The sequence below is a fragment of the Oratosquilla oratoria genome, chromosome 34, assembly GCF_046742065.1.
Source record: "Oratosquilla oratoria isolate Oo_2021 chromosome 34, ASM4674206v1, whole genome shotgun sequence".
NCBI lineage: Eukaryota > Metazoa > Arthropoda > Malacostraca > Stomatopoda > Squillidae > Oratosquilla > Oratosquilla oratoria.
The window spans coordinates 17,225,005-17,241,273 of NC_134810.1; the positions used below are offsets into that span (position 1 = coordinate 17,225,005).

The following is a 16,269-nucleotide window of genomic DNA, read 5'->3' on the forward strand; positions in this document are numbered from 1 at the left end:
CTTTTTAAACTCGAGAGAGAGAGAGCTAGAGAGAGAGCTAGAGAGAGAGAGAGAGAGAGAGAGAGAGAGAGAGAGAGAGAGAGAGAGAGAGAGAGAGAGAGAGAGAGAGAGAGAGAGAGAGAGAGAGAGAGAGAGAGAGAGAGAGAGAGAGAGAGAGAGAGAGAGAGAGAGAGAGAGAGAGAGAGAGAGAGAGAGAGAGAGAGAGAGAGAGAGAGAGAGAGAGAGAGAGAGAGAGAGAGAGAGAGAGAGAGAGAGAGAGAGAGAGAGAGAGAGAGAGAGAGAGAGAGAGAGAGAGAGAGAGAGAGAGAGAGAGAGAGAGAGAGAGAGAGAGTGAGAGAGAGAGAGAGAGAGAGAGAGAGAGAGAGAGAGAGAGAGAGAGAGAGAGAGAGAGAGAGAGAGAGAGAGAGAGAGAGAGAGAGAGAAAAAGAGGGGACATTATTCTCATCTGTTTCATAAGTTATTTTAAATGGATGAGAAATGGGGTATGCCATATGATGAAGCAGTGGAAATAAACAAGCTCTGGATGTTGGGCCCTGCTGCAGAGGTAATGCAATGTCCTTGACCCAACACCCCTAACTAACATATTTTCAAGCTAAAAATCACTTAAAACTAACACATCCATCTTTCTGCTCACAAATGTAATACCAACCTCCCTTTCATCCGTGGTTGTTACACATCCACCTGCATTCAAAGACCCAATTACTTGGGTTCGGGTTGGAGTCTTCCTCCCAGACCCACTTCTGTATCATCTCTTTGCATGAGAAACTTATGGACACAGGTATTCCTAGTCCCCTCACTCCATCACATTTATTCACTTTCTATAATGTGCATTTAATGAAGCAGCCTTGCTGTAGATGTGCTGTGTCTTGTGACACTGCTTCTGACCCAGGGCAGTGGACAAGATGCAGAGATGACCTGTCATCCAGGAGGTACCAAGATAAGAGGGAGGGAAGAGGGTGGAGGGGAGTGGAGTGTGATAAGGATGAAATGGGTGGGAGTGGTTTTTATACCTTCGTTTTTTGGCTACCTCCCTTATAAGGGAGTAAAAGGCCTTTGGTATATGGTATGGTATAATGTGCATGGGAATATGTTGGTCACACTGTTATCAGGCATCATAGAAGTATAGGTAAATGAAGAGCTGAAGACTGGTGTAGAAAAGGATACATTCAAAGGGGACAGCATAAAAAAGGAACAGCAAAAATTAAAAAGTAGCTCAGTATTCCTCCATGAGTGGAGATTAGTTTCTATCATGGGCAACTGCTGTGTGGCTCTAGTCAGTAGGGATGCTTCTGAAATCCTTAGAGTACTAATTGCATATAACTATACAATCAATACCTCTGTGCAGTGATATCCTGTAAATCATACATCTTTCCATTTCTTACAATGAAAATTAAATAAAAGTCCAATTATAATTGAGAGGGAGGGGCAAGTGTGAGTTTGGGAATGTAGTTGAGAGGTTCTCAGGAGTGAAGAGAGGATGAGGAAGAGAAGGGGTGGCTATACTAGTAAGTGAAGAGATAGGTAGCATGTAGTGGAATGGAAGGAGGTTTCTTCAAGGTTAATGTGAAGGTGAAACTGGGAAGGGAGATGTGGGTTTTTGTAAGTGCATATGGGCCTGGTAGTGAGAAGAGTGTAGAAGAAAGGGAGGCTTTTTAGATGGATTTAAATGAGTGCATACAGGGACTTGGGAGAAATGTCAGTGTAGTTGTATTGGGAAACCTTAATGCTAGGGTAGGAAATGAACAAATAGATTGAATGATTGGGAAGTGTGGAATTCCAGGAAAAAATGTTGTGGAGAGTTGATGGTGGAGATGTGTCTAGAGAGTTGATGATAGAAAATACAGTGTTTAGGAAGAAAGTCAAGCATAAGTGCACATGGGAGAGGATGGTGGATGGAAGGGTGGTAGATAGAGCATTAATAGACAATATAGTGGTAACCAGGAGAAGAGTATGAAGAGTTAAGGATGTACATGTTCTAAGGAGGGAGAGAGTGGGGGAATATCAGATCATTTTTTGGTGGGAGGTAAGATGAGAGTGGAAGATAAATGGAGAAAGAGGAAAAGGACAGAAGATAGGGAGGTGCTTAGAATGAACTGCTTAAATAAGAAAGAACATACATACATATACCAAGGCTTTTTCCCCCTTCCAAGGGAGGTAGCCAAAAAGGGAAAGGCATAAAAAACACTCCCACCCATTTCATCCCTAAATACACTCCACACCCCTCCCACCCTTCCTCTCATCTGAGCACCTCCTGGATGACGGGTCATCCCTGCACCCTGCCCACCGCCCTGGGTCAGAAGCAGTGTCGCAAGACACAGTACATCCACAGCAAGGCCGCTTCATTTAATCGGCGACCCCCCCTCTCCGTCCCCCTTTGCATATAAGGAGAGGACGGGGAGAAATCCCTTCGGGCTGCGTCAAAATTTACTCACACATACTACCCCACCCCCCACCCCCCCGCCATAAGAAAGAAAAGGAGGAGTAAAAGAAGCTGAGAGAAGAGTGGGAGTGAAGGATAGAGTAGAAATAGGAGTGGGGATGGTTCAAGGAGGGAGTCACAAGGTGTGCAAAGATGGTGTGTGGAACAAGGGGACAGGAGGAAATAGAAGGAAGGGTAGTGAGTGGTGGGATGAGAAAACAAAGAAGGTTGTAGAAGAGAAGAAGTGAGCTTTCATAGATTGGTTATAAAATAGGATTAGGGAATCATATGAGAGGTACAAAAAAAAGAGAACAGAAGTAAAGCATAAGATAAAGGAGTCAAAGAGGAGAGCAGATGTGAAATAGGGTAAGAGTATGTCATAAAATTTTGAAAGTAATAATTAAATGTTTCGGAAAGAAATAAAGGGAGGAAGAGGAGGCGAATCAAGTTGAGAAGAAAAGGTAAAAGGTGCAGATGGAGAGATGATAATGGAAGAGAAGGGAGTATGAGGAAGATGGGCAAAATATTTTAGGAAGTTGCCAAATATGAAGGAGGACTGGGAGGGAAAGGTAGTTGGAGTGGGTAGTGCTAAGAAAATGATGGTGATGAGTAAGGAAAATGGAGGAGAAATAAGGAAAGATGAAATGAAGACAGTTAAGATGATGACAGCAGGTAAGTCACCTGGGTTGAATGAACGTGATGCAGAATATCTGAAAAAAGGAGGTACAGTTATGGTGGACTGGCCAGTATGGTTATTTAATGTTTGTTTAAGAGAGGGTAGAGTGCCAGAGGACTGGAGGAGTGCCTGTATAGTTCCACTTAACAAGGGAAAAGGGGACAATTGTGAGTGTGGTAGTTTCAGAGAGATCAGCTTGCTTAGTGTAGTTGGGAAGGCTTATGAGAGGGTCTTGACTGGGAGGATTAGGAGAGGAACAGTGGGAGTAATTGGTGAGGAACAGTGTGGGTTTAGGACAGGTAGGGGTTGCGTAGATCAGATTTTTGTGGTAAGATATGTGAGAAAGCTATAGGAAAAGGTAAGGATGTTTTTTGGGCTTTTATGGATCTGAAAAAGGCTTACGATAGGGTAGACAGGAAGGCACTGTGGGAGGTTTTGCAGATATAAGGATAGAAAGAAAGCTGTTAAAAGCAGTCAAGATTTTTTACGAGAGTAGTAGAGCTTGTGTTAGGATTAGAAATGGAGAGAGTGAGTGGTTTGAGGTAAGGGTGGGACTTTGTCAGGGATGCATTTTGTCACCCTGGCTGTTCAATTTATACATGGATGGGGTTGTGTGAGAGGTAAATGCGAGGGTGGTGAGTCAGGGGTTGGAGATGGTTAAAGAAAGTGGTGAAAAGTGGAGATAAGACAGTTGTCTTTTGCTTACAACACTGTGCTTGTGGCAGGATCAGAGGAGGGATTGAGAAGTTAGTGACAGAGTTTGGAAAGGTGTGCAAAAGAAGAAAGTTGAAGATAAATGTGGGTAAAAGTAAGGGCATGAGATGTTCAAGGGGAGAGAGTGGCAGCAGACTGTGAGTATTAAGGGAGAGACTGGTGTGAATGTGGCAGGAAAGGGAGGAGTGGTGGTGGAGGTACAATGTAGATTGAGAGAAGTGAGTAAATGTCTTGGCGGATTAAAAAATGTAATGAGAAACAGACATTTGGGAATGGATGCTAAGAGGATATTGTATGAAGGAGTGATTGTGCCAACAGCACTCTATGGGGCATAAACATGGAACATAAGGGAGGAAGAGAGGAGTTTAAATGTGTTTGAGATGAGGTACCTGAGAAGTAGGATAGGGGTTACTTGGCTGGATAGAGTTAGAAATGAGGAGGTGAGGAGAACAGGGGCAGAAAGGGAGTTGGGAGAAAAGATTGATGAAAGAGTATTGGGATGGTTTGGACACATGGAAAGAATGAGTGACAAAAGATTAGTAAAAGAGGTGTGGAAGGCAGAGGTGGGAGGAGTGAACATGAGGGGACGACGTAGGATGAGATGGATGGATGGAGTAAAAGGGGCATTGGGAAAGAGGGGAATGTCTGTTGAGGAAGGACGGGAGAGGACAGAAGATAGGGGTGAATGGAGAATGGTTTTGTATGGATGATGCTGTGATGCATGAGGGGGGTGGGTAGGGGATGGGGGTGAGGGAGTATGTATGAGAAATAAATTGATGCAGCCCGAAGGGATTTATCCTCGTCTTCTCTTTTTCTGCATGAAAAGGCAGGGGGGGGGGGAGGTCGTCGATTTAATGAAGCGGCCTTGCCGTGGATGTACTGTGTCTAGCGGCACTGCTTCTGACCCAGGGTAGTATATAAGATGTAGGGATGACCTTTCATCCAGGAGGTGCAAAGACAAGAGGGAGGGAAGAGGGTAGAGGGGAGTGGAGTATGTAGGGAATGGAATGGGTGAGAGTGGTTTCTATGCATTTGTTTGTTTGGCTACCTCCCTTGTAAGGGGGAAAAAGCTTTTGATATATGTATGTATAGTTTTCCATGCCTTGGCTGGCTAACCTCCCTTAAAAGAGGGAAGAAGCCTCTTGTTATATAGATGGATAGACATTTTTGAATCCTGGATAAACCAGTCTTGGATGAGATATATCTATCTATATACCAAGGGCTTCTTCCCCCTTATAAGGGAGGTAGCCAAGTCAAAGCATGCACCCACTCCCATCCACCACCCTTGTTACCCTCTTAGCTCCTCCTGGATGAAGGGTCATCCGTCTCCTGCCCACTGCCCAAGTCAGAAGCAATGCAGCTTCAGTCCTAGGCATTAGGTAGGAAACAGGGACGGCCCTTCATCCACAAGGAGATAAAATAAGAGGGAAACAAAGGTGGTGGATGTGCATGCCTTGACTTGCCTGTGGTACCCATATTACATTTCTGGATCTCTAATTCATGTCATTAGGAATAGGTCAAATATTTCATGATGTGAATAGTACAGTATGACTAATCAAGTAGGATTATCTTACCCAAAGATCCAAACTTGGGTGACATAATCACAGATAATCAGTCATACTATACTTTCCACATCATGAAATACTTGCCCTATTCTTCCTACTAACCTCATATGTGAGTTCCTTCCCTCATATCCCAGGGTGGATGTGGTTGATGGACTGGAACGTGTGACATCCCAAACCAGGATGGAATTGTCAGCACGTGCTCTGTCCAAGGCAGCAGCAAGGAGGTGAGGCTCCAGAGTACTCCATGACAATGAATTGACAGGACGAGCATGTTTTGGCACTGTAAAGGAAGTGAATATAATATTAACTACTCCATCCATATACCAAGGGCTTTTTCCTCCTTACCAGGGAGGTAGCTAGAGTCAAAAGGCACATACCCACTCCCATCCATCCCACTCCCATCCACCCTTTCTTCCCTACTACTACAATAATAAAAAGGATAATTGTTGGCCAAGTGGGTCAGGGCATTGGTACTGCAGCGAAGGTTGAAGTGATGGTGGTTCAAACTCTACCACTGGCAAGTTGAACTAAGAGCATGGTTAATTAAATTCCATGCTAACATGTTGTAAGGGGTACTGTCCTAGCCTTCTGATATCCTGATAGGGGAGAGTTTTGCGACATTAAACCAAATCATTATCATCATCATCACAACTTTGATTAAGCCATTCTTCTTATAAGGTTGGAAGGCCCTCTGATATGTATGTATGTATTTACCTATATTCAATATATGATGTTGGAGCTGTCTCAATTGATCAAACTTTACCCTACATTCATTTATGCCACCACTGTTCTCACCTCTTCATCCAATCATTTTCTGCCTCTCCTTTTGCTCCCTCCAATCCTCCTTATCTCTTTGTGCACTTTACTACTCCCTTCTTGAAAGATACTCATTCTTCCTTTACTTCTGTTTCTCTGTTATCCTTCACAACTCTGCCTGATATTCTTTTTTTTTCCCCTATAATCTGTTCATCTTCTGCATCTATCTGCCTCCCTCCCTTTTCTTCCTTCACCACTTAACCTCCACTCTCAATTTCCTTTCCATCATATACCACCACAATTTTAATTTGGGGTAGTGGCCTGAGCATAGGCATGCCAGCACAATTCTTGCTCATTTTGGGACAAAAATTTCTGCTGGTTTAATTTCTGAAGGATTTTGAGGAGGTACAGTATTTGGAGGTCTATTGAGGAGTGCTTGTTTTATGATCCTAAGTGTGTACATGTTTTTGTATGAATATACTGCAGAATACTGAGGGTAGACTATTGGAGATGTCTGAGTAGAATAAGTGACATTAAGAAACTAGGTACAGATGTATCTAAGAAGATGAGGAGAGGGAAACGCTGGACAGGAAGAGCCTTCATAAGGAAAGCAAAAAGTGTCTCAACCAAATTTAAACCATGTCTTTCTAAATTTGTTTTTACAATCTGATGGTGGTTCAACTAGACCTTAACCTCTTCAATATGAGTCAAATTCTCACATGCAGCATTGGATGCATCACAATACTCGTGTTATAAAAGTCACTACTGTATTACTCATTCTCTTTCATTAAGTGATAATAAATGCAGATGTGATCAAGCCAGTTCATGGAATTTGGGGGTCACTCAGCTACAACTACAAAATAAATGCAATCAAGACACCAACACTGGCATCCTCATGTACCCACTCGTGCCTTAGGACACCTATGTAGGCATCATAATATGAGAGAGGTGAAATCTCTTGACTGCCAACTTTGCCCTATGACAGTAACTCTGCCTTCTTCCCCTGGTCTCTGTTATTTCCTGTAGGTCTCAGCAATGGTGAATCAAGTCTGAGTGGGGGGAGAGGGGTATCACATCACAACACAACAAAGGAACCTAGCTCTCTTTTGTTGTGTCCCTATGGCACAGTTTAGGTAAGTCCACCAGTGATTAATTCTACCACCTGTGATGCTCACATTACATTTCTGCATCTCTAATTTATGTTGTTTGTCTGGATAAATGATGCATCCAAAAATTTCCTTGTTCTTTTGTTTATATTTCATTCTTGTGTATGAATTTAAGGGCCAATTGAACCACCAGAATATCATAAAAACAACTCTTGAGAAAGAGTTTAAACCAGTTATGCTATGGATACATCATGAATAGTTCATTTACAATAAATAGTGTTTATCTTGGATGTATGAATTTTGTCCTCATCCAGGGTTGGCTGCATGTTATTGTGGAGTTGAAAGCTGCTCAGTAGCATGCAGCTAATACTTTAGGGTTTATATGAGGTGCCCCAACATACCAGAGCCACACATCATTTTGTCTGTGATAGAAAAAATCTCTATTCACAGAGAAATTATCCTACTTTATTATACAGAGACTATCCTTCGTTTATGGTTTCCCTCCAACTCTTAATACTGTCCTTTACCACTCCTCTGAATATTCATTTCCATTTTTGCAGAATCCTGTGGTAGGGGAGAGAAAATACTGCCACCAAGTGTTCCCAGTTTAGTTGTAAAAGGCAACAAAAACAGGACAGGGATAGGACTAGGCATCCTACTCTCTCTAGTCCCAAAGGGAACATTCCTAAAGAAAGCAAAGGCATAAAAGGGTTTGAGAGGAATTTTCCAACCAGAACCCTAAGGTCTGGGTCTTTTAATGTGAGAGGAAAGATGGATGTGTTAGCATTGAGTGAAACTAAGTTGAAAGGGAGGGGCAAGTTTGAGTTTGGGAGTGTAGTTGGGAGGGTATCAGGAGTGAAGAGAGGAAGAGGGAGAGAAGGGGTGGCTATACTAGTAAGTGAAGAGATAGGTAAGCATGTGGTGGAGCAGGTTTCTTCAAAATTAACCTTTCCCACATGATGACACCTATGTAGGCGTCATGAGGTGAGAGTGGGTATACGAGGATGCTGGCATCAACATCTTTATTATATTTATTTTGAAGTTGTAGCCAAGTTACCCCTGATTTCTTTGAATTTGTAACATAACGCAAATGTTACTTGGACTATGGTGACAAGGGAGTGAATGAAGCCCGAGTGAGTTTCATGGCCCCATTAAGGCTAGCATGGGTGTCGACCCAGGTTGGGTTGGGCGGTTGGGCTCCAAGGCTGCCCCAACAGCAAAGATGACTGCAGGTCTTGGGTCGTGCACTGCTGGATACAAGTGTTGTAGAGAACTGCCTCTGGAGACCACAGCCTGTCTCCCTACATACACACCCTGCGCACCAAAAGGCAGCAAAGGACCCAGCCCTGCAGGAACACGACTCAGCAGGGCCAAGGCTGCACCCTCATGAGGACACAAATGCCCACAGCACAGGCACAATATGGACCCAACCCACACAGTGATACATGGCCAAAAGCCAGCTATTTCTACACAACATACAAATTCCCCATCCATCCCATTTCTGCAGCAATGACACTATAAGCCAAAACATTGCGCAGAAGCACATGTGGGGGACTCTGTTCACCACATTACCCTCCCTCCCATGTGAAGCATGGAATCGGGATGTCCAAGCAGGGAGGGGGCTGTGAGCGATGTTAGTGGAAGCGGAAATTCCCTGGAGGCGGTGTAGACAGAAATGTTGGAAGCGGTGGCTCCCCTAAGTAGCGACATCGATCTTGACATCCAGTGTGGGGGAAGAGGCCATGAGCGACGTCAGTGGAAGCAATAGCCTCCTTGTCTGGGTGACATTAGTGGTGTGTAGGGCGCAGCAGCTGGTCATCGCTGTTGGTCATAGCATGTCAAATAACCAGATCATAAGCGGCTGGGTGCACTCGCTTCATAACTCTCAGGTTCACCAATGTAACATTATGCGAACGTTACTTGTACTATGGTGACAAGGGAGTGAATGAAGCTCAAACGAGTTTCATGGCCCCATTAAGACTAGTGCAATGTCGACCCAGGTTGGGTCAGGTGGTCGGGCTCTGAGGCTGCCCCAACTGCAAAGATGACCGTGGACCTTGGGTCGTGCACCACTGGATACAAGTGCTGTAGAGAACTGCCTCTGGAGACCACAGCCTGTCCCCCTACATACCCTGAGCAAAAGGCAGTGAAAAGCCCAGCCCTGCAGGAACATGGTTCAGCAGGGCCAAGGCTGCACCCTCATGAGGACACAAATGCCTGCTGCACAGGTGCAATATGGACCCAACCCACACAACAGTGATACAAGGCCGAAAGCCAGCTATTTTTTTCTACATACATACCTATACCAAAGGCTTTTTCCCCCTTACAAGGGAGGTACCCAAAAAGAAAAGGCATAAAAACCATTCCCACCCATTCCATCCCTAATACATTCCACTCCCCTCCACCCTCTACCCTCCCTCTTATATTGGCACCTCCTGGATGATGGGTCATCCCTGCATCTTGTCCACTTCCCTGGGTCAGAGGCAGTGTCGCAAGACACAGCACATCCACAGCAAGGCCGCTTCATTAAATTGGCAACCCCCCTCTCCTTCCCCTCATACAGAAAAAGAGAAGACTGGGAGAAATCCCTTCAGGCTGTGTCAAATTTTTCTCACACATACTACCTCTGACCCAGGGCAGTGGACAAGGTGCAGGGATGACCCGTCATTCAGGAGGTGCTAAGATGAGAGGGAGGATGGAGGGGTGTGGAGTGTATTCAGGGATGGAATGGGTGGGAATGATTTTATGCCTTTTCCTTTTTGGCTACCTCCCTTGAAGGGGGAAAAAGCCTTGGTACATGTATGTAGGTAATGTGGATGAAGGTGAAACTGGGAAGGGTAATGTTTTTGCATGACTAACTTATTTGAATTCTACAACACAGTCATCTTGAATTAAGACAAAAGAAACAATATAGATTTAATATATCTAGACTTTGCAAAAGCTTTTGATACCATCCCCCACAAAAGACTACTTATTACATTAGCTTCACATAGAATAAGTGATAGCCTATTAAGTTTGACTACTAATTGGTTGAACGATCAAAAACTGAGAGTAGTTCTAAATAGCAAAACTTCTAGATGGAAAAATGTTATGAGTGGAGTTTCTCAGGGTTCCATTCTTGGGCCACTTTTATTCATAGTATATATAAATGATATAGACCACGGACTGAAATCTATTGTCTCCAAATCTGCTGATGATACAAAACTGTGCGGCATGGCAAATGATCACTTAAATCAATTAGATATTCAAGAAGATTTAGATAAACTACAGCAATGGTCTGAAAAGGGGCTAATGAAATTTAACACAAGTATTTATTTACCTAGTTGTAATATACGGGAGGGGAGCTATGCTCGTGGTGACCCGTCTTTGTATCTCTCTGCATCAAGTTTTATCTTAAAATCTTGTATAGTGTTAGCACATACTGTTTTGTTGTCTAATTTGTTCCATATATTTATCGCTCTGTGTGGGAAACTGTTCCTTTTCAAGTTTTTTCTATAACTATCCTTTTTCAATTTTTTTCCGTGTCCTCTTGTTTTACCGTTGTCCCACATTAATAGGTCGTTCCTGTCTAGAACTTCCATTCCTTTCATTATTCTGTAGATAGTTAGCAAATCTCCTCTTTCTCTTCTTTGTTCCAGAGTTGGTAGGTTCAATTTGGATAGTCTTTGCTCATATGTTAGTTCGGCGAGTGTCGGTGCTAGTTTTGTTGTCGCTCTTTGTAATCTTTCTAGTTTCTTAATATTCTTTTTGGTACTGGGTGTCCAAAGTGATGCTGCGTACTCGAGTTTTGGTCTTATTAGTGTAGTAAGTATTTTCCTTATCATTTCTTCGTCCATATAGGTAAATGCCACTTTGATTGCTCTCAATAAGTTGTAGGTTTCTCCGAACATCTTGTTTATATGCTTATCTGGTTTCATGTCCTTTCCAATCATCACTCCAAGATCTTTTTCATAGTTTGTTTTATTTATTTTTTCTTCCCCAACTCTGTAATCTTTTGATATTCTATTTTTACTCTTTCCAAATTCCATTATGCAAGGTTATGTGTGGGTAAAAATAAAAGTGAGTACTATTACAAGTTATTTGGAAATTAGTTTACAAAAATGGATAGTGAAAAGGATCTCGGGGTAATTATCAGTAACGAGCTCAAATCATCTAAGCAGTGCATTTCAGTCTCAGAGAAAGCAAATAAGATTTTAGGACTGATTGCACAATCTTTTGACTTCAAAAGTTCATCTCTCATTAACAAGCTATATAAATCGTTATTTCATTCACATTTGGAATATGCTGTTTCCGTATGGTCACTGAATCTCATTAAAGACATTGACAGATTGGAAAAAGTACAACGGCGAGCCACAAAACTGATTCTAAATATAAAAAATAAATCATATGAAAATTGACTAAAACATATGAATCTGTTTTCCCTAAAAAAGCATAGACTCAGAGGTGACTTAATACAGGTCTTTAAGATTCTAAAGGGAATTGACACATCAAGAGACAAAATTTCCACTATGAGAGTCCGACAAGAAATAATGGTCTCAAACTGTCAGAAAATAGATTTAATTTGGAAGTGGGTAGAAACAACTTTGCCAACCATATAGTTAATGAATGGAATAAACTTCCTGCAGAGGCAGTGCAATGTAGTTCAGTTCGAAGCTTTAAGATTCATTTAGATAAACACCTAAGCAAGATGCTCTAATGCCTGCCATTTATCTTATATTATTTGTTTGTTATTATTTGTCTGTTTATTTCCTTGATTATCATTTATTATTAAGTCAATTTATTATTATTTACTATTTACCTGTTTGTTTATTATTTAAGTTTACCTATTTATCTATTTACTTTATTTATTATTATCTATATTATAATTTTTTATTTATTTATTTATTTATCATAGTCATTTTTTTTTTGCATCCGACCTCGTTATGGACCAAAAGGTCTCCTGTCAGCATGCTCCTCCTTTGTAAAGTAATTGGTATACATACACATATATGAATTTTGTGCCCGAAACTTTTCTAAATATTTCCCAAACTAAATGGTGGGAGAACCCTAAATGCCCAAGAATGACAGTTTTTTCACAGTTGTATGTTTCACAGTTACAAGTAGGACACACAAAACTGCTGTGAAAACAATTAATTCTGTATAAAGAATCTACTGATGAGATAACAAACTTACTAAATTCTCTTCCTTTGAGGCCTTTTGAATAACTTCCCTTACTGAAACTGGTGAAGGTCACTTTGCCAGTTGCTTGTCCAACTGCAATGATCTGACTATGTGGCTGAGGCTCAGGAGCTGGACACCATGCAACACACTTGATGTACTGGATATCATTATTGGTACCAAGTAGGGTAGCAGCTGACCTAGGTCCCAACTGCAACTCTGAAAGAAATATAACAATATACAATGAGGGCAAATAAAAAACAATGATGCTTAATCAGCTGATATTCTGATATTCATACAACTCAACATTAATCTTGTCTTCACAAATATCATCTACTATGTACCGATGGCTTTTTCTCCCTTATAAGGGAGGTAGCCAAGTGAAAGGCATGTACCTACTCCCACCCATTCCACTCCCATCCACCACCCTTTCCCCTCTCTCATCTTAGCTACTCATGGATGATGGGTCATCCCTGTATCATGCCAACTACCCTTGGTCAGAAGCAATGTAGCAAGACACAGTACATTCACAGCAAGACAGTACATCCACAGCAGGGCTACTTCACTTAATTAGCAACCCACCATCATGTAGAAAAAGAAAAGAAGAGGAGAAATCCCTTCAAGCTGCATCAAAATATCTTCCACACATAAGCACCCCTTACCCCTGCTCCTCTTTAAAAGTATTTTAAATCCTACATAAACTTTTGTACATACAGTCTATATCTGTATTGCAATTCTAAATGCCTATAATAGTTTTGAATTTCTCAGACACCATTAAAATTGGGGGTTGTGGATCAACTTCTTGGTATGCATGTTACCACTTACTTGGTGCTTGAACATTTTCACTGGCAGAAATGTCATGAGCTTGATAAAGTTGTAGGTCTGATCCCCATGTGAGGAACTGGTCCTCAATAACTGGGGACCACTGTACATTCAAACGTACACTACTCATGATAATCTAAGTTGTGCCTGTTGAAAGAGAGAGGGAGAGAATGAGTGTGTGCAATTCACCATGGTCTTGGATCACATGCTGGACTCAAGACCAACAGCTATTGTCCTTCCAGATGAGAGCACCATAGCTTTTACAGCCCAACCTATGGCTAATGCTGTGATCTTACACACATACACACACACATCACCAACACTTCCTCTCACACAACATTCTCCTACCATGCCACCCTACCAGGCACAACAATAAAAATGTGCCCATCAGAGCGCCAAGAACTGACCACCAAAAGAACAATGCCATTCCATCCATAGTGCACATTATCAACTCAATTTAGTCTAGTTCTAAAATCAACTCATATTGTACATATTCAGTGTATCACTGTTAACTCAATAAACTGATTAGCATTATTACACACAGACTGTGCTTTCCTGGACTTACAAAAGGTATCTGGTAAAGTACCACACAACACACTATTAAGAAAAATTGAAACAACAGGAGGTATACATGGAAAACTATTGAAATGGATGGAAGATTTCTTGAATGGGAGAAAAATGAGCGATGCTCAGAGATAAAAACTACTTGGGAAGAAATGATAAGTGGAGTCCCACGGGGTTCAGTATTGGCTCTGATAATGTTTGCTATACATGTAAATGACATGTAAGTAATTTTATTTGGCACTGAATCAATATACATGAAGTGTAGATAAAGAAAAGAACACATAGCTTGAAATAACAAGTACAAATGCCTAGGATAACACAAAAAAGCATGTAAGCTTATTTCCATTGTGGTCCTTATATGGATGAAAGTGTAGAATGTTACATGAACTTCTTTGCAGATGACACAAAAATACTAAAGAAAGTATGGAAAAAGATTGTGAATCGCTACAGAGAGACCTGGACAAGGTCTAGGAATGGAGTCAAAAGTGGGAAGTGAACTTCAACATTAAGAAATATAGTATAATGGAATTTGGGGAGAGAGAGAGAAAAATAAAAATAAAAAATCAGGACAATATAAAATTAGTGCAAAGGAAGTAAAGAAAGTTAGTTCCAAAAAGGACCTAGGAGTAATTATCACCAAAGACATGTCCTCAGACAAGCAGATAAACAAAATAGTCTGAGAAACCTACAATTAACTAAGATCAATAAAGGTGACTTTTAATTACTTGGATGAGGTAAAGAAAATACTAGTCATACTGATAAGACCAAGATTGGAGTATGCTGCAACACAATAGACATCCAGTACAAAAAAGAATACAAGGAAAATAGAAAGAATCCAAAGAGCAACGACAAAGATGGTCACAACACTTTAAAAATTGATCATACAAACAAAGTCTAAAATGGAACTACAGTATCAACCCTGGAACAAAGAAGAGAAAGAGGTGATCTATTGGCCATTTACAGAATCATGAAAGGGATGGAAGCCCTTGACAGAGAAGACTTATTAAAGTGGGATAGAAGAAAAATAAGAGGACATGAAAAACTCTGAAAGGATTTATAGAAGAGATAAAAAAAAAAAAAAAAAAAAAATCCACACAGTAGTGGATATCTGGAACAAGTTGGATGAAACGATAGTGTGTGCAAACGCAATACAAGAATTGATGAACAAACTAGATGTTGCAAGATACAAAGACAGGTCACCATGAGCATAGCTCCCCTTCCCGTATAATACAACTAGGTAAATACACATGAAACCCTGATACATCCAAGACTGGAATATGCATTATTTGTATGGTCCCCACACAGAATGAAGGATATATGCAAGATTGAGAGAATACAAAGGGCAGCAACCAAACTGGTCCCTAGCGTGGCAGGTAAACCATACGAGTAAAGACAAAAAGTACTAGGTCTACCATCTTTGAAAGATCGAAGAGAAAGAGGTGACATGATTACAGTGTTCAGGTCACTAAAGTGGATAGATTGCATTGATAGAAGATCTCTCCTGATTAAAGAGGTCATGGAAGTAAATTAAGAAAGACCATATGTCAAAAGGATGTGAAGAAATACATTTTTTCATATAGATGTATATGTGGAACAGCTTGGAAATGTGACAGCCTATGGTCAAACAATACACAAGTTCAAATCTAGATATAATTGGAAATCAAAGATATAGATTAAGTTGGAACTGTACATGAATCTGAGTCTAGGTGTATTAAAAAATTAGAGAATAGAAGACTGGACTCAACAAGTGTTGCTCCTTTCCTCTATTATACAATTAGGTAAATACATGCATATCATTTTTATATATATATATATATATATATATATATATATATATATGTATACATACAAACATACACATACTTGGAAAAAGTGGAAAAGAGATAAGATACAAAGCAAATGGCAAACGTACATCAAACTAAGAAACGAATATGTAAAAATACGCAGAGATGAAAAGAGAAATTATGAAAAAAAAGATAATAGACAAATGTAAGGAAGAACCCAAACTATTCTACAAATATGTAAATGGAAAACTGAAAAACAAACAAGAAATAGAAAAACTGTGCCAAGATAAAAAGGAATATACAGAAGAACTGGAAATGGCTGAAATTATGAACAACAACTTCAGATCAGTATTCACAATAGAAAACTCACCTAACAGTGTAGAGAGAATTATCCCTAGCAATGAAAGAAATAAACGTAACACAAAAAGAAATCAGTGATCAAATTAAAACCCTTGTCAGAAAATCACATGGCCCAGACGGAATTGCAAACTGGATACTGAAGGAATGTATGGAGGAATTAACCGACAAAATATACAATATAATTAAATCCTCACTTAAAGAAGGAAAAGTACCATTGGACTGGAAGAAGGCAAACATTGTACCAATTTATAAGGGAGGTGATAAAGAAGATCCATCTAACTACAGACCGGTCTCACTAACAAGCACAATAGCAAAAATTTGTGAAAGAGTTGTCAAAAACAGATGG

General features: G+C 40.7%; 1 protein-coding gene across 1 annotated transcript in view; it reads right to left on the bottom strand.

Moving 5' to 3' along the window:
- The window catches only part of mio (GATOR complex protein mio), a 61,761-nt gene that overhangs the window by 39,394 nt on the left and 6,098 nt on the right, over positions 1–16,269 (bottom strand). The window contains exons 2-4 of the mRNA XM_076173172.1: positions 13,219–13,362; positions 12,409–12,612; positions 5,477–5,654 (exon numbers count right to left, since the gene is read on the bottom strand). Coding sequence (XP_076029287.1) covers positions 5,477–5,654; positions 12,409–12,612; positions 13,219–13,345 — 509 coding nt within the window. The 5' untranslated portion in view covers positions 13,346–13,362. The remainder of the gene's footprint in view (positions 1–5,476; positions 5,655–12,408; positions 12,613–13,218; positions 13,363–16,269) is intronic.